Source organism: Oratosquilla oratoria, chromosome 9 (assembly GCF_046742065.1).
Source record: "Oratosquilla oratoria isolate Oo_2021 chromosome 9, ASM4674206v1, whole genome shotgun sequence".
In the NCBI taxonomy this organism is placed as follows: Eukaryota; Metazoa; Arthropoda; class Malacostraca; order Stomatopoda; family Squillidae; genus Oratosquilla; species Oratosquilla oratoria.
Genome location: NC_134785.1, coordinates 71,372,799 through 71,396,952, shown reverse-complemented (window position 1 = coordinate 71,396,952; position 24,154 = coordinate 71,372,799). Strand labels below are relative to the sequence as shown.

Here is a 24,154-nt window from a genome sequence, read left to right as displayed (position 1 = left end):
CAACCAGGTAAGTTCTCTAACGTTCGCGGTTCGTAGTCAATTAATTACAACATAATATTAAAAAATGAAAATAATGTATACTTGTAATACTGATAATAATCAATAACAGTACACAATAATGCAAAAATGAGGATTACAACATCATTGTATGTCTTTTACATGTGTTTTTTTTTCAACCTTGTCACCTTACAAATATATACTCGTACATAAAACTGTGGATGAAGTAAACAGATTCTTATCGACAGAATTGTATTTTATTATATGGATTAGATGATAAACAAATTTGGTGTGCTGCGGTGGTATAGATTCTTTATAAAATTATGGATATAAACAAGATTGAGGGAATACAGAAAGCTGTTATGAAAATTGTCCCCAGCCATACAGATAAAATGAAATTTACAGACTAAAATTGTTAGATAAAAGAAGAGAAAGGGATGACCTGATAGTAGTGTTCAGATCATTAAGGCCACATCAAAATGTGCGCCTTTTGAGTCAAGGTTGCCAGGTGTGGGAGTAAAAGGCAGGTGCATTTTAACCGTCCTGTGTTCAAACGGTGACTTATTATTGTGGGTGAATGACACGTGCTACTCAGCTTGTCAGATCTGTCACAGCTTTGTACAGATGTTTCACATATCACAGGTACGTTAAAGTTCCCGTCACACTACGTGTCAAACTGTGGGGTTTTCATTCCGGCGGTCCCTGCAACACTCAAATTGATGCTCGCGGGGCACGAGACGCGCGCCAGTCCTCCCAGCAGTGCTGGACTGGTGACGCGCAACAGAAAATCCACCAAACCGCCTCACTCACTGTCACAGAAGTCCCAGCTCCGTTGGCGTCGGGAGGACATGATTCATCTAATAGAATTACACAAGGATAACGTGTGCCTGTTGCAAGTGAAACATCACCAGGACAAAATCGTGGCAGCCTTGATGAACCGATTAGCGCGCGTCACTCACCCACGGCAGAGAGTCGTCGTTGGAACACAGGACGGTAGATGCACGCGCCTGGCCACCCTGACTCAAAAGAACTGTAGTGTGGCGTGGCCCTTATCCTAATCCAATTCTATTAGTTAAGTGATGTCCTCACAACATCAGTGGATCTGAGACTTTTGCGACATTGTGATGTGGATTGATTGTTTTTTTATCGTGAGTTGCCAACCCATCACTACTGGGAGGACAGAGGCTCTTTTGAGTGTGTTGCAGGGACTGCTGGGATGAATTCCCTATAATTTGACGCGTAGTGTGACAGGGCCTGTAAAAATAAATGAAAAATACAGTACTTTATGGAATAGGACGGGAAAGTAAGCAAGCAAGTAAACCAAGGTCGTAGCAACTAATAAAAAAATAAAACGTGCGACAAAAAATCAACACAAATGCATCATCTGGAACAGTTCAGAAGTTTGTGTAACCAAAGCTAAAACCATAAGCTAATTCAGAGTTAGGTATGATAGTTATGGAGAGAAGGCCCAATGAATGTAGCCCTTTTCCTAAATATGATTAGTTAGGTAAATTAAATAAATTTACGTGGGACGTATTGCGCCTTCCTTGACGAATCCAACAATATAAACTCTGCCCTGAGTTCTGTTAGCTTCGTTTTGTTACACCTTGTTCATCAGATGTCATTCTTTCATTTCCAGTTCCTCTCCATTTTTCAGTATTATTTTGTGACATAAATAGTATCATTCATTTTTCAGATTCAAAGTTACTCGTTATACTATTTTTAGTATCATTTACACGTCTGTTTGTTCGAATACCATCATAATGGCACGAGTTTTATTTCGTATGTTTCGGTGGAAAAGTCTTGATAATATTTCATGAAAAAAATTATCTTTTATTTTCTTATTTTAATATGTGACTATTGTGTTAATTCTAGTAACCTTAGTACAGTAGTTTATTCATATCCATATTGTTTGGAAATGCGTTAACATTAACGAACAATAACAGTATTGTAAATTTCGGCGGACGTTTGTTGTGCATGTTGGACGTAGCATCAAAACAATCATGGCGAGATTTAGGAAAGACGAAGAAGAGGAACCTCTTGAACTTAGCTATTTACAACCAGAAATATTACCGGTTGAAATTATGTTGGAATTGTTAAGAGAAGTAAGTACTCAAGAAATACCTTTTGGGAGTGCATTTGTATAGTTCACTAGTAGAAACAATTAGAACTTCGCGCCAGCAGTCTTATTATAGTCTTGTTAGTGTGAACATAAGGAGGCATGATAAATATAAGCTTCCTGATGTAGTTGTGACGATAAAAGAGCCGTCATTCTTAGACCAAACCAAACACTTAAATTTCTGTAAGAATTTCAGGGGCATCATGTGGGGTGGACGTAGTAGCTTGTTTCACGTCATTGAATCGAAGACATCCAACATAGGCCTTGACACAAGATGGATTTAGGTGGAGACAGACTATTGTGATTTATAGATTATAACCTTTTAATTATTGACTTTTATATATGGATATGCTAGAATAGGTTTGATGATGCAAGACATTGCAGCCATGATTGTCACTGTGGGAGTGGCGAGGTGGTATATTTAATATAAATATTATTCGCTTATTTTATTGTGATTGTTTATTTCTTTATAGTTTTTTTTTTTCCAGCACACATGCAGGGACTTTTTGTCACTTTATTGGTCTTTGTGTGTGTGTGTGTGTGTGTGTGTGAAATTGGGAGTATTGTTTTCTTTCTATGAAAGTTATGGTTGCTGGCCCATCCATACCAACTCAGCCCATTGCAATTTGCAAGTGACTACTTAATTTGACTAGCATTGTACTTGTTAGCAGACATTATTTAAACATAAGTTGATATGTTAATGTTGACAGTGGCATGGTTGATGAACATAATGATTGACGAGCAATCACTGGCATTTTGTTTTAATGTAAGATCATGCAAGTCTACTCTTGTCACACTCCAACCTCAGAACAGGGGCTGTGACCCTAGGAGAGTACGAGCTTAAGTTTTAACTAGGTTGAGAGAACAGACCAGCAGTCCAAGTTTCTATGTTTTCTTAGGAGTGCTAGTGTGTGTACAGGTTTGTGGGAGGTTTTGAATCTGAGTTACTGACCTTGGCCAGTGAGCAGTCATAAAGCGTGTGTTCTCCTTCTGTCTCTAAGCCTTAAGGATACTTCAGTAATACCAGGAACCTCCCTCTAAGGCCGTACTTTCTATCTTGGGTGTACATGATTGGCTAAGGACAAAACTCCAAAACAATCTTGGCCAATAGCCAGTCATCACACACCTTGGACTGGCTTAGCCAAATACACCAGATCTTTCATACTACTGGATGGGGTCACCCGTGTCATGTAATGTATTAATTCTTCTGATAAGGGCTTATGTCAATATACCTTGGATATAATCTCGTGTTATTGCCTTGGTAAGAACACATGGGTGGTATTATCGCCTTTGAGGAATAACACATCACAGAAGCAGTGAAAAATGGTTTCTCAGACTGAGAACAATAACTGCAATGCAGTGTAATTATCTATCTCGGAGGACCAGAGATATCACCGGGCTTCTGTCTCTGGTGGGGGCTAGACTGCCATCTTGTTTTCCACAAGACTCTTGTGGAAAATTAAATACCAGCTAAAGTATCATCCAAATGGATAATTAAATTCTTGTATCAATTGGTCATTTATGTAAGGTACTATGGCATGTACAAACATGACGGGTCAAGGTGGTGGGCCGAGTTGACCCTAAAGCCCAACAAGGACCGACATATAACATATTTGGACCAGCACATAATGCAAAATGACCAACAAGCAGCATATGAATTAACGAAATGCCTGTTTTTATGGTGAAAATTATTTGTGCTACATTGTATGTAAAAATTGTCACTCACCAAGGATATAAGTAAACCCTATGTTGAACTGCCAACAAGTGACCTGCACCACTCTATGACAATGCTGTGATAAGTGGCTGTTTTCAATGCTCTTAAATGTTTTGTGGTCCTCTACCAAAAATTATGTATTGCCTAAAATATTTACAGATTGTCCTAATTTTATCTAAATTTGGGCTTGAGATTTTCGCTGACAGCAGCTAGCATGTGCCTCTTACATCAAGTGCCCTAAAAAAAAAAAGATAATATATATATATATATGCATATATCAGGTAGAAATAATCCCTAGTGCTCCTGTTCATGGAAAAATATATCAATGCTAAATAAATGGATGTGCTGTCTTGCTGCATTGCTTTTGACCCAGGGCAATGGGTAAGGTGCAGGGATGACCTGTCATCCAGGAGGAGCCAAGAAAAGGAGATAGTGGAGTGGGTGGAGATGAAATGGGTGGGAGTGGAATTAAGCCTTTTTACTTTGGCTACATCTCTTGTAAAGGGGGAAAAAAACATTGGTATATGTAAGTGTATTTAGATTTGAACTTGTGTATTATTTGAGCTTGGACTATTTCACTTCCTAAGCTATTCCAAGCATTTATGCATCTATATGGAAAAATGGAATGGGTGGGAATGATTTTATGCCTTTTTCTTTTTGGCTACCCCCCCTTGTAAGGGGGAAGAAGCTGTGGTATATGTATGTATGTATATGGAACAATATTTCTTCACATCTTTTAGACATGTGGTCTTTCTTAATTTACTCCCATGATTTCTTAAAGCCCCCCCCCCCCACACACACTTTAATCAAGAATACTAATATTACCTCTTTGATCTTTCAAAGTTGGCACACCCAGTGCTTTTATTCTTTTTTATATGGTTTATCTGCCTGGCTGGGGATCAATTTGGTTGCTACCCTTTGTATCCTCTTAATCTTGCTTATGAGTATATCCTTCACTGTGTGGGGACCATACTATCTATCTATATATACAGGGAACTTTTTCCCCCTTACAAGGGAGGTTGCCAAGTCAAGAGGCATGTACCTATTCCCACCCATTTCACTCCCTCCACCCCTCCCATCTCGGCTCCTCATGGATAGGTCAAAGCTGCATCTGCCAACTTCCCTGGGGCAACCACAATGCAGCAAGACACAGTATATCCACAGCAAGACGGCTTCACTTAATCGATGACCCCTCCTCTCTGTACTCTCATTCACAAATAAACACCCCCTATCACCCCCATCCTCCATCCCTCCCTTCCTTGCCTAACATTATCATCCATACACAGTCATTCTCCACTCATCCCTAGCTCCTACCTTTTCCCTTCCTTGTTCAATGCCCCCTTTGCCCCATCTATCCATCTCGTCCTTGGTGGTCCCCTCAAGTTTGCTCCCTCCACCTATGCCTTCCACACCTCTTACTAATCTTTCGTCAGCTCTACCTGTCATCTCCTTTTCCATTCCTGCTCTCCTCACTATAGCTAATTTTGTAACCCCTACCATACTTCAAACATTTCATCTCGAACATATTTAAACTTTTCCTCTCTGCCTCCCTTAAATTCCAAGAAACATTTCATCTCAAACATATTTAAACTTTTCCTCTCTGCCTCCCTTAAATTCCAAGTCTCGGCTCCATACAATGCTGTCGGCACAATCACCACTTCTTACAATCTCCCAGGTACCCATTTTTCATAACACTTTTTAATCCCCCAAGGCATTTACTTGCTTCTCTCAATCTACAATTTACCTCCACTTCTACTTCTCCCTTTCCTGCCACATGTGACCCCAAATATCTAAAACTGTCCAGTTCCTCCAGCCTACTTCCTTTTAGACTTGCTGCCACCCTCTACCCTTGTACATTTCATCACCTTACTTATGCCCACATTTATCTTCAACTTTCTCCTATTGCATACCTTCCCAAACTTAAGGGGAGCCCCCACCCAAAAAATCTTTCTCTGAATTATCTTGCTGATTTTTTCTGTGTGATGTCTAGGTCTGAGGAAACCTTCACAGCTTGAGTTTTATTCAGATCTGACCAGTAGGTTTTTTTTTTTTTTTTAATAATAAAAAAAAAACGTAAAAAAAATAGCATATCTTTGGGCTTTCAAATTCTATCTCCTCTTACAATTTTTATTCGATGTCTTTCATTTTATAGCAAAAGAATATTCTACATATATAGAAAAACAAAATAAAGTTTTTAATATCTGTTTAACACCGAGGGAAAAAAAAATTCGAAAAGCAAAATTTTGACTGACACGTTAAAAATTTTCTATTTAACATATGCAAAAAAAAAATCATTTTTTGTCATTTATCTAGCTATCAATAGAGACCTCATATCCAAAAATCGGTTGAAAATTGAGGGAGGAGATAGACTTTGTATCAAAAACTTGCATTTTTCAGAAACTAGTTTTTTTTTTTTTTTTTCTTTGACTAAATTTTACATTGGACCTCCTAAGAACCATTGAAAACAGGTTCCATTGTATTTTCATGATGATTTTGCATCTTTCAAGTAACTCAGGCACTTTGTACCCTCCTACAGTGTAGGATATTATTCACTCAAAGTGAGGGTCTCATAAGGCGCCACCTTACTCTTTGTCGCAAAGTTTGAGTTCTTGGTCTAGAATGACCCAGCAAGGTAGTCCGATTGCTGGGATTCAGCTCTTTCTTTTCTTGGGTTTCCTTTCTGGTGTTGGAACAGGCTCTTGCTGCATCAGGGACATCACTGTGAGGTTTGAGACTCTAAACCCAAGGTGTTGCAACAAGGAGGCATCCTTGCAGCCACTTGTTAGCAAACATTTGTTTGCGTAGAGACAACGTGTCTGATATAGGTGTAGAGGACAGAGTATCAGGTGCTGAGGATGTGGATGTAGATGGCAGGGAGAGAGGTGCTGGAGGGAGTACTAGTGGTGGTGGAGGTGGTGATAACAAAGTTGATGCTGGGGTTCTTTCTTTCTCCCCTTGAGTTGCTAGTGTAGACGTTCTTAACTTCTGCAAGTGTGCCTTTTGTTTGGATAGCTTAGGCATGGCTAATATCTTCAAATTTCTCTTCACTGACAAATAGATGTGAATTTCACACGGCAAATTAGTGAACGCAGCAAGCTAGCGTGTACATGTCCTTTACTTTGTAAGGCTATCAGGCCACTGCCAGTTGTGCAGGCTGAACTTCCTCACACCACATACTCACGTGCATGCCGGACGTAAGAGAACTTTATAAGTGCATCAAACGCAAAAAAAAAAGAAAAAAGAAAATAGGGTCAAAACGTATATAAACTGGTTGTGCACAGCATGTGGCTGCTGGGGGGAGGGAGGGTAGGCCCTTTAAACCCTTTAAAAATGGCGGTACGATAAAAACACTACCAGCATCTAGAGCAAGATCCCTACTATGTATTTATGCAATAATTTTTTTTTTTTTTTTTTTTTTTTTTTTTTTTTCCTTCCTTCGAAATATTCTTAAATCTAGGGGTGGGGGTTCCCCTTAATCCTTCCTCTGATCCTGCATCAATCACTGTCATCAGCAAACAGCTGGCTCACCTCCCACTCTCCCACTTCTCTCCATTTTCTTTAATCATTTCCAGTCCCCTGCCCATGACACATCCTTGACGCAGTCTCACCACTTGCTCTCTCCATTCCCATTCTAATACAGGCTCAACTACAATTGTAAAAACTCTTGACTGCCCTTAACAGCTTTTCCCCAATTTGCAAAACCTCCCACAGTGCCTTCCTATCTACCATACTACAGATGCATATTCCAGTCTTGGATGGATCAGGGCTTTGATGAGTTTTTCATTATCTCTTCATCCATATAGTGAAACACCACTTTGATCTTGTGCAGTAATCTATGTCTCCCACAATCCTGCTAATATGTCTATCAGCTGCCAGATTGTTTCATCAACACTCCCAAACCTTTCTCCTTGCCCAACTCTCATGGGAGGGGAGTTGGGGGCTTGTATAGGTGTAAAGTCACAGAATTACCCACAGATGGGTCATATGTGAGCTTTGAGCTCTCTTCCAGGAGGGAAATAGCTGTCAATCAGACCATAGTGAATCACACAAGTGTAACTTTCTCTTCTAAATCATATTCTTTCATTTATTTTCAGAAAGGAGCCATTGGCCCTACATGTATGAATGACCGGGCTAAAGTCGTAGAATTGTTCCGCCTACATGTGACACCTAAACCACAGAGACCTTTCATTAATAATCGGAGAGGAATTGTACTCAGTAAATTAAGAAGACGAAGAGAAGGAAATAAGGTTGAAGAAGGACTGAACTTGTAAGTATTGTAGATGTTCATGAAGAAAAGATCCTGCAGCATTAACCTTTTCCATACGATGATGCCTGCATAGGTGTCATGAGGCGCGAGTGGATATACAAGGATACTGCTGTTGGCATCTTGATCATATCTATCTTATAAATGTAGATGAGTGACCCCCAAATTCTGTGAACTGACTTAATCACATTTTCAGTGTTTATTATTACTCTATCAAAGAATGAATAATACAGCAATGACTTTATATTTTATAGTGTGAGAATTTGACTTGTATTAAAGAGGTTAACAGCATCAATGATTCCTTCAAATTATTTTTTTTTCTACGTCTTCAGGAATGTGATTGATTCAAAAAGATCTATGCCGGGTAAGAGGTCCAGTAGTAGTGTGTCCAGTGGTGTCATCAACGATGCTTCAAGTAGTGCAGCAGATCGTCTGAAGCCTCCGCCGTCGTGCATTAACCACGAAAGGAAAAAGATAAAGCTTGGAGGAGGCACCAAGACTGGAAATCCTGTAGATATTCAAATGGTCAGAAAAGAGCAACCAATAATACAAGTTAAAAATGGTACCAGCAAAAGGCCCTGTGAGGTAATGTACTATTTATTGTATTGCAGATCTTGGATATTAAGAAACAATTATACAACAAAAGATCTTTATTTTTCTGCTCTTGTTGATGTTCATATAAAGCTTACATGCAGATGTGTATATTATGTTTGTAAGCATGATTATAAAGGACTTGCAATGTGAAATAGAATGTACCTGGGGTGGGGGAGGGGAGATTTAATTACCTATTTGTCAGGCTAATTTCATACAGTACATGCATACCAAGGGCCCCTTCCCCCTTACAAGGGAGGTAGCCAAAAGTCAGTCATAAATACACTTCCACCCATTGCATCCCCCTCCCTCTTTTCTTAGCTCCTCCAGGATGACTGGTCATCCCTGCATCTTGCCCACTATCCTGGGTCAGAAGCAATGGAGCAAGACACTACACTTCCACAGTAAGGTCGCTTCATTTGATCAGTAACCCCACTCTCTCTCACTCTCACTATCTCTCTCTCTCTCTCTCTCTCTCTCTCTCTCTCTCTCTCTCTCTCTCTCTCTCTCTCTCTCTCTCTCTCTCTCTCTCTCTCTCTCTCTCTCTCTCTCTCTCTCTCTCTCTCTCTCTCTCCCCCCCCCCTCATGCAGAAAAAGAGAAGACGGAAAAATCCCTTCAGTCAGCATCAAAATATCATTCACATACTCCCTCACCCCCCCCCCATCCCACACCCACTCCCTTCCATGCATCACAGCCTCATCCAAACACATCCATTCTCCACTCACCCCTATCTTCTGTCTTCACCCTCCCTTCTGCAACAGACTTTTCCCCCTATCCCAATGCCCCTTTTACCCCATCCATCTTGACCTTGGTTGCCCCCCCCCCCCTCGTGTTCACCTCCACCTCTGCCTTCCACACCCCTTTTACTAATCTTTCTTCACTCATTCTTTACATGTGTCCCAACCATCCCAATACTCTTTCATCTCCCAACTCCCTTTACACCCCCACTCTCCTCCTCGTTTTTCACTCTATCCCTACCATATTTCTCGGGCATTTCACCTCAAACACATTTAAACTCTTCCTCTGTTCCATCTTTCTGTCCCATCTTCTGGCAGCAAGAGGAGTGGGGGAGGAGGAGACAATGGCTGTCCACATCGAAGTCTTCGGTGCTGGAGATAGCTTCCTCAGTCCCAAGGCCGCCTGTCATGTCAGGGAAGATGGCAGGAGATTCCTCCCTCAGTTTCTGAGGCTGTCCTCGGTGAATTTCCGATGATCTGGGACCAGGTCGTGACCCTCTTATTAACTGTCCCTTGGGATATGCTCAGTGCTGCAGATGTTGCAGGAGGCCTACAAAGGAGGATTACAAAGGCGGAGCACGCCGACATGAGACCTTTTGGTCCTTAACTAGGTTGAATACAAAAAAATATATAATAATGATAAATAAACAAATAAAAATTATAACATAGGTATTATATACACTAAAGGCTTTTTTTTCCCTATAAGGGAGGTAGCCAAAAAAACAAAGGCATAAAAACCACTCCCACCCATTCCATCCCCATCACACTCCACTCCCATCCATCCTGTTCCCTCCCTCTTATCTTGGCACCTCCTGGATGATGGGTCATCCCAGTATCTTGTCCACTGCCCTGGTTCAGAAGCAGTGTCACAAGACACAGCACATCCACAGCAAGGCCACTTCATTAAATCAGCAACCCCCCTCTCCGTCCCCTCATGCACAAAAGTAGAAGATGGGGAGAAATCCCTTCGGGCTGCATCAAATTATTTCTCACATACTCCCTCAGCCCCTATCCCCCACTCATTCCACCCCATGCATCACAGCATCATCCACACACAACCATTCTCCATTCACCCTTATCTTCTGTCCTCTCTCATCCTCAACAGATATTCCCCTCTTTCCCAATGCCCCTTTTACACCATCCATCCATCTCGTCCTAGGTTGCCCCCTCGTGTTCACTCCCTCCACATCTGCCTTCCACACCTTTTACTAATCTTTCTTCACTCCCTCCACATCTGCCTTCCACACCTTTTACTAATCTTTCTTCACTCATTCTTTCCATGTGTCCAAACCATCCCAATACTCTTTCATCAACCCTATCTCCCAAATCCCCTTCCACCCCTGTTCTCCTCCTCATTTCTCATTCTATCCAGCCAAGGCCCTATCATACTTCTCAGAAACCTCACCTCAAACACAGTCAAAAGGTCGTGCAATCGGTCCTAGAATCTTGTTTACTTTCTCGGAGGCTGTTTAGATGATTTGAGGTTGTTACTGATAATTATGCTGAGATCCTTTTCACTATCCACTTTTGTTTACGAATTTCCAAATAACTTGTAATCGTACTTACTTATTTTTACCTATGTGCATAACCTTGCATTTACTTTGCTAAATTTCATTAGCCACTTTTCAGACCACTGCTGTAGTTTATCTAAATCCTCTTGAATATCTAATTGATTCAAGTGATCATTTGCCATTCTGCACAGTTTTGTATCAGCAAATTTGGAGACAATAGATTTTAGTCCATGTTCTATATCATATGAATAGAAGTGGTCCAAGAATGGAACCCTGAGGAACTCCAATCATAAAAAATTTCCACCTAGAAGTTTTGCCATTTAGAACAACTGTTTTCAATCATTCAACCAATTGCTAGTCCAACTTACTAGGCTGCCACTTATTCCAAGTAAAGCTAATTTAGCAAGTAGTCTTTCGTGTGGGACAGTATAAAAAGTTTTTGCAAAGTCTAGATATATTAAATCTATATTGTTTCTTTTGTCATAGTTTAAGATGACTGTGTTGTAGAATCTGTGTAAGTTAGTCACACAAGAATGTTTCCATCTTAACCTGTGCTGGCTATCGTTCATCAAACGGTTACTTTCTAAATGATGTTCAATAGTATCTCTGATAGTTTCCATCATTTTTCCTACAATTGAAGTCAAGCTTATAGGCCTGTAGTTATTTTTCTTTTTTGTCACCTTTTTTAATATGGGAGTAATGTTAGCTGGCTTCCATTCTCTTGGGACATCTATGATGGATTTCTAGAAAATAACTTCTAATGGAACAACAATCTCATTTTTCATTTTCTTTAAGATTCTTGGATGCCAACTGTCAGGCCCTGGTGTTTTATTAACTGAGTTTTTCTATACACCTTTTAATTTTCTTTTGTTATATTTACTATAGTAAGTGGGAGGTTTTACAGATATATGGGATAGGAAGAAAGATATTAAGAGCAGTCGAGAGTTCTTACGAGTGTAGTAGAGCTTGTGTTAGGATTAGAAAAGGAGTGTGAGTGGTTTGTCAAAGATGTGTTATGTTGCCCTGGCTGTTCATCTTATACATGGATGGGGTGGTGCGAGAGGTGAATGGAGATAGTTAAAGAAAATGTAGAAAAGTGGGAGATAAGCCAGTTGTTGTTTGCTGACAACACTGCACTTGTAGCAGGATCAGAGTAGGGATTGGGGAAGTTAGTGGCAGAGTTTGGGAAGATGTGCAAAAGAAGGAAGTTGAAGATCAATCAATCATTCAAATCAGCCATCCTGAGTCCACTGCTGAACAAAGACTTCCTTCATAGCATTCCATGATTCACACGACCGTGCCATCCTCTGCCACATCACTCCTGCAAACTTCTCAATCTCGTCTCTCCACCTTCTGTCTGGTCTCCCTCTTCCACGCTTCCTATCTCGCGGCATCCATTCAGTAACACTTGCTCCATCGCTCATCAGTTGTTCGCACCAACATACCTGCCCAATTCCACTTCCTCTTTTACTGCCTCCACAATATCTTTCACTCTAGTCTGCTCTTGCCCAACTTGCTCTCTTTCAGTCTTTCAGTGTTATTCCCATCATTGATCTCTCCATTCTCCTCTGTGCAGTCCTTAGCTTTGCTTCCATTGCCCTCGTCAGCTTCCAAGTCTCACATCCGTAGATTATTGCTGGTAGAATGCATTGGTTGTAAACTTTACATTTGAAACATAAAGGTAGAGAGCCTCTCAGGATTTTATTTTACTTACCAAACATTTTCCAACCAATTGTAATGCGTCTTTTTATTTCATTATCATGATCTTTAGTCACCTTCACCATCTGACCTAAATAATTACTCTTCAACTTCCTCAAGACTCATCATCAATTACAATCTCTTTACTTTGAACTTTCATGTTGAACATTACTTTGGTTTTACTCTTATTCATTTTTAAACCTACTTTGATACTTTTTGTTTAGATCGCTCAGCTTATCTTGCAAGTCTTCTGCTCTTTCTGAAATAAGAAGGATGTCATCTGCAAATCTTAGGTGGTTCAAATATTCGCCATTAATCTTCAAACCTTTCTTTTCCCAACTCAATCTTATGAAAATAGTTTGGGTGAAATTGTATCACCTTGCCGTACTCCTTTCTCGATCTTGATCTTTTCTGTATCTTTATATAGTCGAACTATAGCGGTACCTTTCAAATCAATCTTTTCTAAAACTCTTACGATCTTTTCGTTTGTACCCTGTTTGCGTAGCGAGTTTAGTTTTGCTATTTGTTCTACTGAATCGAAGGCCTTCTCGTAATCTACAAAAGCTAAACACAGAGGTATACTATATTGTCGTTTTTTCGATTAGTTGGTTTATCGCCTGCAAATGGTCTAGAGTTGAATATCCACTTCTAAAGCCTGCCTGTTCTCTGTTGGTTTCCATCTAAAACTTGACTCATTCTATTTGTAAGGATCTTGGAGAATACTTATACGTTTGATAGCAAGCTAATCAGTCGGTAGTTACTAAGGTCCTTCTGGTCTCCTTTTTTATGAAGCAAAATCACTAGCATTGCACCACGCATCCGGAACGCTTTTTTGACGTAAGCACTGGGTGTACAACTCGGCTAATTTAATATGAACTAATTTACCTGCGTCTTTCAACAGATCTATTGATATACCATCTACCCCAGGTGCTTTTCCTCGTTTCATAGTTTCTAGAGCAAATTCTTCCTTTGTAATCTCTGGTACACTACTAACGTCTACACATGAAATTACTGACTCAACTACGGCCTTCGACGAGTAAAGCTCTTGGTAAAATTCTTCTACTCTTTTTACCATTTTGTCTACATTTAATTATTTCTCCATTTCTATCTTTCAAACATATCATTTGCTTAGAGCTTCGAATCTATTTTTAATTTCTAACTGAAATTTCTGCTTATCCTTAACCTTTGCAAGGCTTATTTTCCTTTTTTAAAACTAGTTTAGTTCTCTCGGCTCTGAAGTTGAATTTAGCTGTGCATCCTACCATTCTATGGTCACTACCTATGTTGACTTTATTTATCACTGTAACATTGCTAATGCTTTTGCTCCCATCTCCTAATATGAAATCTTTCGTTCTTTGTTGTTCCATTTGGACTTCTCCAGGTCCATTTACGACCTACATGTTTTTGGAAGAATGTGTTCCTCATATTGTTGTTCTCTGCAAAATTGACTAACATCTTGCCTCTGTCATTTTTCACCCACTCCAAACTTCCCAATGCACGTCTCATCTCCCGTCTTCTTCCCTACTTTAGCATTAAAGTCGCCTATTACCAAAGTGTACTTACTATTTTCTTGATCCATTACTTGACTTGACCCCTTCCATACGGTGCCGCATACGTAGGCGGCATGAGGAGCAAGTGGATATGCGAGGCTGCCATATCGGCGTCTTGATTATATTTATTGTAGTTGCCCCTGCGTAATGACATACTCTCTAAACTGTCTATATCACATTTTCTATGGTTATCAAAATTCACGGGTGAAAGAGAACGATTGATATAAGCGGTGACTATATTTTATGACGCGAGTATTATTACGACACATTGTACATCTGGCAGCTGATGCTGCCCGCGAGATTTTGGCCCGTACTGGAGAGGTTAAATCATCATAGAAGGACTCGATTTCCTCGTCTGAACTCTGAAGTTGGTGCATAAACGTGAAGTATTTTTAGTGTACCTTTTACAGCCTAATCACAATCCAAGCTACCCTGTCCAATAATCTACTGAATTTGATTACGTTACCAGCAACCTCTCGGTTGATCAAGAATCCTACTCCACTAGATCTTTCTTTGTCTTACCTCTATAGTAGAACAGGTGGTGACCATCTTGTAATTGTATCGGCTTTTCTTCCGTTCTTCGGACTTCACTCAGTCCTACGATGTCCCACTTGATGTTGTCTAGCTCTTCCATTAAACTCTTCAATCTGTGGTCTTCTGAGACTTCTTGCGTTGTAAGTATAGATCTTCATTTTCTTGTTGTTTAATGTCCAAGACTTGGATCTGCTTGGACAGTGCTTACTCACATTCAGTGGCACACAAGGCAATGAGGTTGGACCTTTAGGAGACGATGATCCAACAGGAATGCCCAGTTTTGTTTTGATAGTGCTATTCATATTCATGTTGGCTATGAAGGGGGGTTGGCAGTAATCTCACCACCTTGCCAACTGGTTTCTGGTGAGATATTTCTCTGGTGTCACCTTATTCATTATATTCGGTGAAGCCCTATATCTATAGGGTGCCCAATGGTCCATGCCATCATCATGACGGTACCCCATATATCTGAGGAATTTCCCTGTTTGCCATCAGGGACGTGTCAGCAGTGGGTCCTGTGACTGTGTTTGAGCTGCTTTGTCTGATCTTTCCTACAAAACCTGTTTGATATGGGTGACCCTGCAGAGATTTCCTCTCTATCGACATAGCTTTTGTAATCAAGATTCTCAAGCCTATCCACTACGTCAAGGTGTCAACTCTTGGATAGGAAGTTGAAGATAAATGTGGGTAAAAGTAAGATAAGATGTACAAGGGGAGAGAGTGGCAGCAGACTGGAAGTAAGTATTAAGGGAGAGAGACTGGAGAAAGTAGATAGTTTTAGATGGGTGCGAATGCGACAGGAAAGGGAGGAGTGGGTTTGGAGGTAGAATGTAGATTGAGAGAAGTGAGTAAATGCCTTGGGGGATTAAAAAGTGTGAGAAATAAACATTTGGGAATGGATGCTAAGAGGAGATTGTATGAAGGAGTGATTGTGCCAACAGCACTGTACGGGGCAGAAACATGGAACACATGAGAGGAAGAGAGGAGTTTGAATGTGTTAGAGATGAAATGTCTTAGAAATATGATAGGGGTTACTAGGCTACATAGAGTGAGAAATGAGGTGGTGAGGAGAACAGTGGTGGAAAGAGGGGAGTTGGGAGATGGGGTTGATGAAAGTATTGGGATGGTTTGGACACATGGAAAGAATGTGTGAAGAAAGATTAGTAAAAGAGGTGTGGAAGGCAGGGGTAGGAGGAGTGAACATGAGGGTGCGACCTAGGATGAGATGGATGGATGGGGTAATAAGGGGCATTGGGAAAGAGGGGAATATCTGTTGAGGAAGGACAGGAGAGGACAGAAGATAGGGGTGAGTGGAGAATGGTTGTGTATGGATGATGCTGTGATGCATAAGGGGGAGTGGGTGGGGGATTGGGAGGGCAAGGGATTTCTCCCCGTCTTCTCCTTTTCTGTATGAGGGTATGGAGAGGGGTGGTCGCCAGATTAATGAAGCGGCCTTGCTGTGGATGTGCTGTGTCTTGTGACACTGCTTTTTGACCCAGGGCAGTGGACAAGATGCAGAGATGACCCATCATCTAGGTGCCAAGATAAGAGGGGAGTGGTGTATGCAGGGGATGGAATGGGTGGGAGTGGTTTCCATGCCTTTGTCTTTTGGCTACTTCCTGTGTAAGGGGGGGGAAAAAGCCTTTGGTATATGTATGTAAATTCACCCTAGACTTTTCACAGGTTTCGGTATGGAGTTCACTTTGAGGTGTTTACGAATATTGAGCTAAAATTTTTAAAATATCGCGCATTCCTTTATTTGAATGTTCAAGTTGACCATCAGCAGATAATAGTGGGCCAATGTCATTCCTAATAACCTTTTTATATCTAATGTAACCATAGTATTCTTTGGGATTCTCTTTGGATTTCAGTGATATTCATTTCATTTCTGTTTAAAATCCCTTTATATAACTTACCATTAGGTGCACCTGAGCACTTGTATATCTTATAAGCCTGTCTTTTTAGCAATACTTTTTTTAATTTAAGCCATTTTGGGCAAGCCTGATTTGGGAGGGTGTCTGTCCTTAAACAGGATGTACGAGTCATCTTAGTAAGTGTATTTTAAGTATTTCCCACATCTGATCTACACATCTTTCATTTAATTTTGCCTCCCAATCTATAAACTGAAGCTCCTGACATAGTCCTATGAACTGAGCTTTACTAAAATCGGGTATTTTAGATACACGACTATCTATTCTAAATTTTTTTTAGCAGTTTCAATCCAAGTTGAGGTCACTATTTGCAATAGTTTCACCAACTTCTACATTGGTTATCATGCTTTGCAGCTAGTGATAAATAGATCAAGTAAATTTCCAAATCTTGTGGGTTCTATTTACATGCTGAACTAAGTAATTGTCATCGAGAAAATCTCTCGAGCGACTTCCTATATGGCCATGTTCAAGGGTCATCCAATCAATGTCAGTAAAATTGAAATCACCTACTATCAATAAGTCCCAGTTGCAGAAACTAGACAGTTCTTGAAACAACAGTTTGTCATCTGCTAATGATAATGTCTTTGGCCAATATATTACACCTACATCATTTTTCGTCCATTTGTTTGGGTTAATTCTACCCACAAGCTATCATATGCATCTTGTTTCACTTTCTCTAAAACACAGGCATAGACATTGCTTTTAACATACAACAGAACACCCCTGCCTTTCTTGTGGTTCCTATCCTGATGCCCAACTCTGATTTCTCCAATACACTTATATTTCCCCTTTGAGTTTCTACCTCACAATGAGGTTTGTAAGAACATCTTGGCCTCTGCGAGTAAGGTGGCTCCCATCATAAGTGTAAAGGTCATAATGCTTGGAAAAGAGATACCAAGGATCAAGAAAGTGGTATCCCAGTTGCGTGCATAATTGTGATATCCTCTCATTGATCCCTATGGCTCTACTGTTCCAATATGAGCCAACATGGATCCTCAGAAGAATCGCACAGACTACATGATGGCTCCCACGCTCCTTCATTTCCTAAAGGAGGACCTTGTAATTCCAAACTATTTCCTCTGATCTCGCCTTGCACATCATTACTTCCCATATGAACAGTCGTAACCATGTTTGTCCGCCTTTGCTCCCCGATGGTCTGGGTACAATTGGTGATCCCACAGCCCTGTTGACATACAAGCTTGCAACATCGTTTAGTCTTCCACTACGTGATGTCATCATAGGTTCACACCATGGAGTTCCCCACCACCAAGAGATCCAGATTTTCAGCCACCTCATCTTCCAGCAGAGCAAAACAATTGGCTAGAGCCAGCGGTTGCTCCGCAGGACACCCGCTTACTGAACAAGGGCTCAACAAACAGGACCCCATGGAGGAGCACTCGTTCATAGCAGTGGATCGGACCTTTTAGAGGCAAAGATGCTTGGATATGCATCACCTGTGAATGCAACTGCCTGACACACTCCATTTCTAATTCTAACACAATCCCTACTACATACGTACATACATATACCAAGGCTTTTTCCCCCTTACAAGGGAGGTAGCCAAAAAGGAAAAGGCATAAAATCATTCCCACCCATTCCATCCTTTAATACACTCCACACCCCTCCACCCTCCCTCTTATCTTAGCACCTCCTGGATGACAGGTCATCCCTGCACCTTGTCCACTGCCCTGGGTCGGAGGCAGTGTTGCAAGGCACAGCACATCCACAGCAAGGCCGCTTCATTAACCCCTTCCATACGGTGCCGCACACGTAGGCGTCATGGACTTAGATCTCGGTGGCAGCAGCCAATGCCAGCCGTACGACGTGTCGTAATAATACTCGCATCATAAAATATAGTCACCGCTTATATCGATCGTTCTCTCTTCACCCGTGAATTTTGATAACCATAGAAAATGCGATTACAAAAGAATTAGAATGTCATTATGGAGGGGCGACTACAATAAATATAATCAAGACGCCGATATGGCAGCCTCGCGAATACACTCGCTCCCCATGACGCCTACGTGTGCGGCACCGTATGGAAGGGGTTAAATCTGCAACCCCCCCCCCTCTCCGTCCCCTCATGCAGAAAAGGAAAGACAGGGAAAAATCCCTTTGTGCTGCATCAAATTGTCTCGCACATACTACCTCAACCCCCATCCCACCACCAATTCCACCTCATGCATCACATCATCCATATACAACCATTCTCCATTCACCCCTGCCTTCTGTCCTCTCCCGTCCTTCCTCAACAGACATTTCCCTCTTCCCCAATGCCTCTTTCACCCCATCCATCCATCTCATCCTAGGACGTCCCCTCATGTTCACTCCCTCCACATCTGCCGTCCATACCTCTTTTACTAGTCTTTCTTCACTCATTCTTTCCATGTGTCCAAACCATCCTAATACTCTTTCATCAACCCTATCTCCCAACTCCCTTTCCACCCCTGTTCTCCTCATTTCTCACTCTAGCCTAGTAACCCCCATCATACTTCTCAGACACCTCATCTCAAACACATTCAACCTATTTCTCCTCTTCTCTTATTTCCATGTTTCTGCCCCATACAGTGCTGTTGGCACAATCACTCCTTCATACAATCTCCTCTTAGCATCCATTCCCAAGTGTCTATTCCTCATTACACTTTTTAATCCACCGAGGCATTTACTCGCTTCTCTCAATCTACATTCTACCTCCACCTCCACTCCTCCCTCTCCTGTCACATTTCCACCCAAGTATCTAAAACTATCCACTTCCTCCAGTCGCTGTACCTTAATGCTCACTTCCAGTCTGCTGCCACTTTCACCCCTTGTAAATCTCATCACCTTACTTTTACCCACATTTATCTTCAGCTGTCTTCTATCCCACACCCTCCCAAACTCTGTCACCAACTTCCTCAGTCCCTCCTCCGATCCTACCACAAGCAGTGTCGTCCCACTTTTCTCAATTTTCTTTAAACATCTCCAATCCCTGACCCCCCACCCTTGCATTTACCTCTCGCACCACCCCATCCATGTATAAATTGAACAGCTAGGGTGACATAACACATCCCTGACGAAGTCCCACCTTTGCCTCAGACCACTCACTCTCTCCATTTCTAATCCTGACACGCGCTGTACTACTCTCATAAAAACTCTTGACAGCTCCTAAAAGCTTTCCTCCTATCCCGTATATCTGCAATACCTCCCATAGTGTCCTACTGTCTACCCTGTCATAAGCCTTTTCCAGGTCCATAAAAGCCCCCAAAATATCCTTACCTTTTCGTATGGCTTTCTCACATATTTGTCTTACCACAAAGATCTGATCTACGCAAATCACTGTTCCTCACCAATCATTCCCAACTACACTTAGCAAGCTAATCCCTCTGAAACTACTACATTCACACTTGTCCCCTTTTCCCTTGTAAAGTGGAACTATACAGGCAGTCCTCGGGCACTCTGCCCTCTCTCCAGCAAACATTAAATAACCTCACCAGACAGTCCACCATCACTGTATTCTGCATGGCATCCATCCAGACCAGGTGCCTTACATGCTTTCATCTTAACAGCTGCCTTCACTTCATCCTTCCTTATTTCTCTTCCATTCTCCTCACTCATCACTGTCATTTTCTTAGCATTTCCCACTGCAGCTATCTTTCCCTCCCTATCCTCTTTCACATTTAGGAACTCCCTAGAATATTCTGCCCATCTTCCCCTTACTGCCATCTCTTCCATTATCATCTCCATCTGCAACTTTTACCTTTTCTTCTCTACTTGATTCTCCTCCTCTTCCTCTCTTAATTTCTTTCCAAAACATCTTTTTATTACATTCAAAAATTGGTCACTCTTACCCCATTTCACATCTGCTCTCCTCTTTGCCTCCTTTCCTCCTACCCCATATATTGGCAATACCTCCCTAGTGCCCTCTTGTCTTTCTTGTCATAACCATTCTCCAAATCCATAAAGGCCAAAAAAACATCCTTACCCTTTCCTAAAGCTCTCGTATATCTGCCTTACCACCTTACCACAAAAATCCGATTCACACAACCCCTACTGTTCCTAAACCCGCACAGTTCCTCAGCAATTGTTCCCTCTCCTTTCCCAATCATCTCGTAAGCCTCCCCAACTACACTCCACAAACTGACCACCTCTGAAACTATTACTCACACTTGTCCCCTTTTCCCTTGTAAAGTGGAACATTACAGGCACTCCTCCAGTCCTTGGTACCCTACCCTCTCCATCTGCACCTTTTACCATTTCTCTACTTGATTTGCTTCCCCCTCATGCTCTTACCCCATTTCACATCTGCTCTTGTTTTTGCCTCCTTTATCTTGTACTTTACTTCTTTCTTTGTACCTCTCATTATTCTCTCACCCTATTTTGCTCATTTCTTCTCTTCTACAACCTTCTTTCCTTCATCATTCCATCACTCGCTACCCTTCCTTTTCCTTTTATTTCCTCCTGTCTTCCTTGTTCCACACACCATTGCACACAGTGACTCCCTCCTTGAAACATCCCCATTCCTCCCCCACTACATTCCACTCTTCTCTCAGCCTCTTGTACTCCTTATTTTCTTCATTTAAGCAGTTTACTCTACCTCCCTACCTTCTGTTCTTTTCTGCTTTCTCCACTCTCAACTTAACTTCCACCAAAAAATTATCACTATATAGTCCATTAAAGGCCTTCCACACTTCCATCCACCACCATCTCCCATGTGCACTTATGCTCAACTTTCTTCCAAAACACTGCTATCAACTCTAGACTTATCACCAGCTTTCTACTAAAAAAAATTCCTGGCACTCCACACTTTCCAACCACTCTGTTGGTTCGTCTCCAACACATTGAAATCTCCCAATACCACTGCATTGACATTTCTCCCTAAACACTCTATGTACTTGATTAAAGCTATCCAAAATGACTCCCTTTCCTCTACTCTTCTCAATACCAGGACCATACTAACTTACAAAGACCCACATATCCCTTCATCCACATTTACATTGAAGAAACCTCCTTCCACTTGACCACACGCTTACCTACACTTCACTTACTAATATAGACACCCCTGCTCTCCCTTGTCCTCTCTTCAGTCCTGACACCTTCCCAACTACACTCCCAAACTCAAAATTGCCCCACCCTTTCAATGCCAACACATCCAACTTTCTTCACAAATATATTGCCTATCTCTTCCCTTTTATTCTCATGTGTACCACATCCATGCACATGAAGACCCAAACCTTAGGGTTCTGGTTGGAAGACACCCAGACCCTCTTTTGCCTTAGGAGGTAGGGGAGAAATAATACAGGACAGTATTTAGCAACTCCCATGTGTATGTATATATGTACTATTCTAGTTCTTTTTTTTTGCAGGATGTGAGGATGTCCGACATCAAGAAGCTAAAGACGGAAAGAAAACCAATATCTTGGCCATAAGATGGCGAAGTGGACTTTAGAAATTTATATAATTGATGTAATTTTTGAATACTACTCTAAGGATTTCTTTAATATTTATAGTTTTATGTTAGAATCATTATTTAAATTGTAGCAAATTTAAGCTCAAAAGATTTTGAAGTTATATTAGCTTGTGTACATATATGTATAGGTGGAAGTTCAGGTACACTTATGCATATCATTCTTATATGCAATACATATGAAAGTGCAAATGTTTATGCATATTCACATGTGTGTCACATGCAAATGATATGTACAGTATATATACTTGTACATAGAAAGCTCCATAATTCAAATTTGATCAGTTAATTTGAGAATTAACATTTCAGAATTGTAAACAAGAAATTATAGTACTTTGTTAGCTATTTAAATTACTTGATCCTTATTTAATTGAAAAAATCTATAGAATGCTAGACCAGTATTGTTCTATAAAAGTGAAAATAGGAACCTTATCACAGAATGGATTACAGTATGGCAATACATCTTGGTACAAGTTTATTTCGTTCTGTGATCAAGCTTGCTTTACAATTTACTTGTTCAAGCAAATATCCCCCTTTGAAATTGAGTAAAATGTAATCCATTCTAGCCCCCAAAAATCATTTATGGGTTTTCAAACAGAAGTACAGGTACAAGGGAAATGACAATTATAGAAACAATAAAAGATAATGCAAAAGAAATGCGGTTTTTATTGATTTAATTACCTTAAAAGTTTTGTGCACAAGATGAAGTGAGGACATATGTATCCAACGGCCTTACAAGGAAGGTAGCCAAAGGCATAAATCCACTACCACTCATTTCATTCCCACCCACTCCACTCCTGTTCACCACCCCCTCCCTCCCTCCCTCCCTCTTCTTTTAGTTCAACCTGGATGACAGGTCATCCCTGCATCTCACCCACTGCCCTGAGTCTATGTAGCAGGGCATAGCACATCCACAGCAAGGCCGCTTCATTTAATTGGTGACCCCCTTCCATCCCCTCATGCAGAAAATGAGAATACGGGGAGAAATCCCTTCAGGCTGCATCAAAATATTCACACGTACTTCCTCATTCCCCACTCACTCCCTTCCATGTATCACAGTAACATCCATATACAACCATTCTCCAGTCACCCCTATCTTCTCCCTTCCTCAACAAACATTTCCCTCTTTCCCAATGACCCTTTTACCCCATCCATTCATCTCATCCTTGTTCACTCCCTCCACTTCTGCCTTCCACACATCTTTTACTAATCTTTCTTCACACATTCTTTCCATGTGTCCAAACCATCCCAACTCTTTCATCAACCTTATCTCCCAACTCCCTTTCTTCCCCTACTCTTCTCACCTCATTTCTCACTATCCAGCCTAGTAACCTCTACCATACTTCTGGCATTTCATCTAAAACACATTTATACTCTTCCTTATATTCCATGCTTCTGCACCATGCAGTGCTGTCGGCACAATCGCTCCTTCATACAATCTCCTCTTAGCATTCAAGTCTAATTCTCTTTTTTTAATCCCCCAACCAAAACCCTAACTAAGGTTTGGGTCTTTTAATGTGCATGGATGTGGTACAAATGAGAGTAAATGGGAAGAGATAGGCAGTATGTTTGTGAGAAGATGGATGTGTTGGCATTGAGTGAATCTAAGTTGAGAGGGAGGGGTGAGTGAGTTTGGGAGGGTCTTAGGTGTTAAGAGAGGAGTGGCTATATTAGTAAGTGAAGAGATAGGTAAACGTGTGGAGTGGAAGGTTTCTTCAAGGTTAATGTGGATGAAGGTGAAACTGGCAAGGGTGATGTGGATCTTTGTAAGCGCATATGGGCCTAGTAATTAGACGAGTGTAGACGAAAGGACATCTTTTTGGATAGATTCAAATTAGAATATAGAGGGTTTAGGGAGAAATGTCAATGTAGTGGTACTGGGAGATCTCAATGCTAGGGTAGGAGACGAACCAACAGAGTGGTTGGAAAGTGTGGGGTGCCAGGAAAAAATTGTAGCTGAAAGCTGATGTCTAGAGAGTTGATGATAGAAAACGGTGTTTTGGAAGAAAGTCAAGCATAAGTATGCATGGGAGATGGAGGTGTGGTAGATATGCCTTTAATGGA

The 24,154-nt window shown here is 41.1% G+C and overlaps 1 protein-coding gene across 3 annotated transcripts; it reads left to right on the top strand.

The window, feature by feature from the left end:
• Positions 1-1,815: 1,815 nt before the first annotated feature.
• On the top strand, positions 1,816-22,747 carry LOC143028561 (uncharacterized). 3 transcript variants are annotated; one of them, XM_076190853.1, is made up of 5 exons: positions 1,816-2,102; positions 7,925-8,097; positions 8,427-8,679; positions 9,007-9,089; positions 14,466-14,484. In XM_076190853.1, exons 1-5 carry the CDS (start codon positions 2,001-2,003, stop codon positions 14,467-14,469), a joined length of 615 nt encoding a protein of 204 aa, XP_076046968.1. In that variant the 5' UTR covers positions 1,816-2,000; the 3' UTR covers positions 14,470-14,484. The 3 variants fall into 3 exon arrangements, with proteins under 3 accessions (XP_076046968.1, XP_076046967.1, XP_076046969.1); XM_076190852.1 differs by lacking the exon at positions 14,466-14,484 and adding an exon at positions 21,990-22,747 and having other exon boundaries at positions 1,820-2,102; XM_076190854.1 differs by lacking the exons at positions 9,007-9,089; positions 14,466-14,484 and adding an exon at positions 21,990-22,747 and having other exon boundaries at positions 1,832-2,102.
• Positions 22,748-24,154: the final 1,407 nt, after the last annotated feature.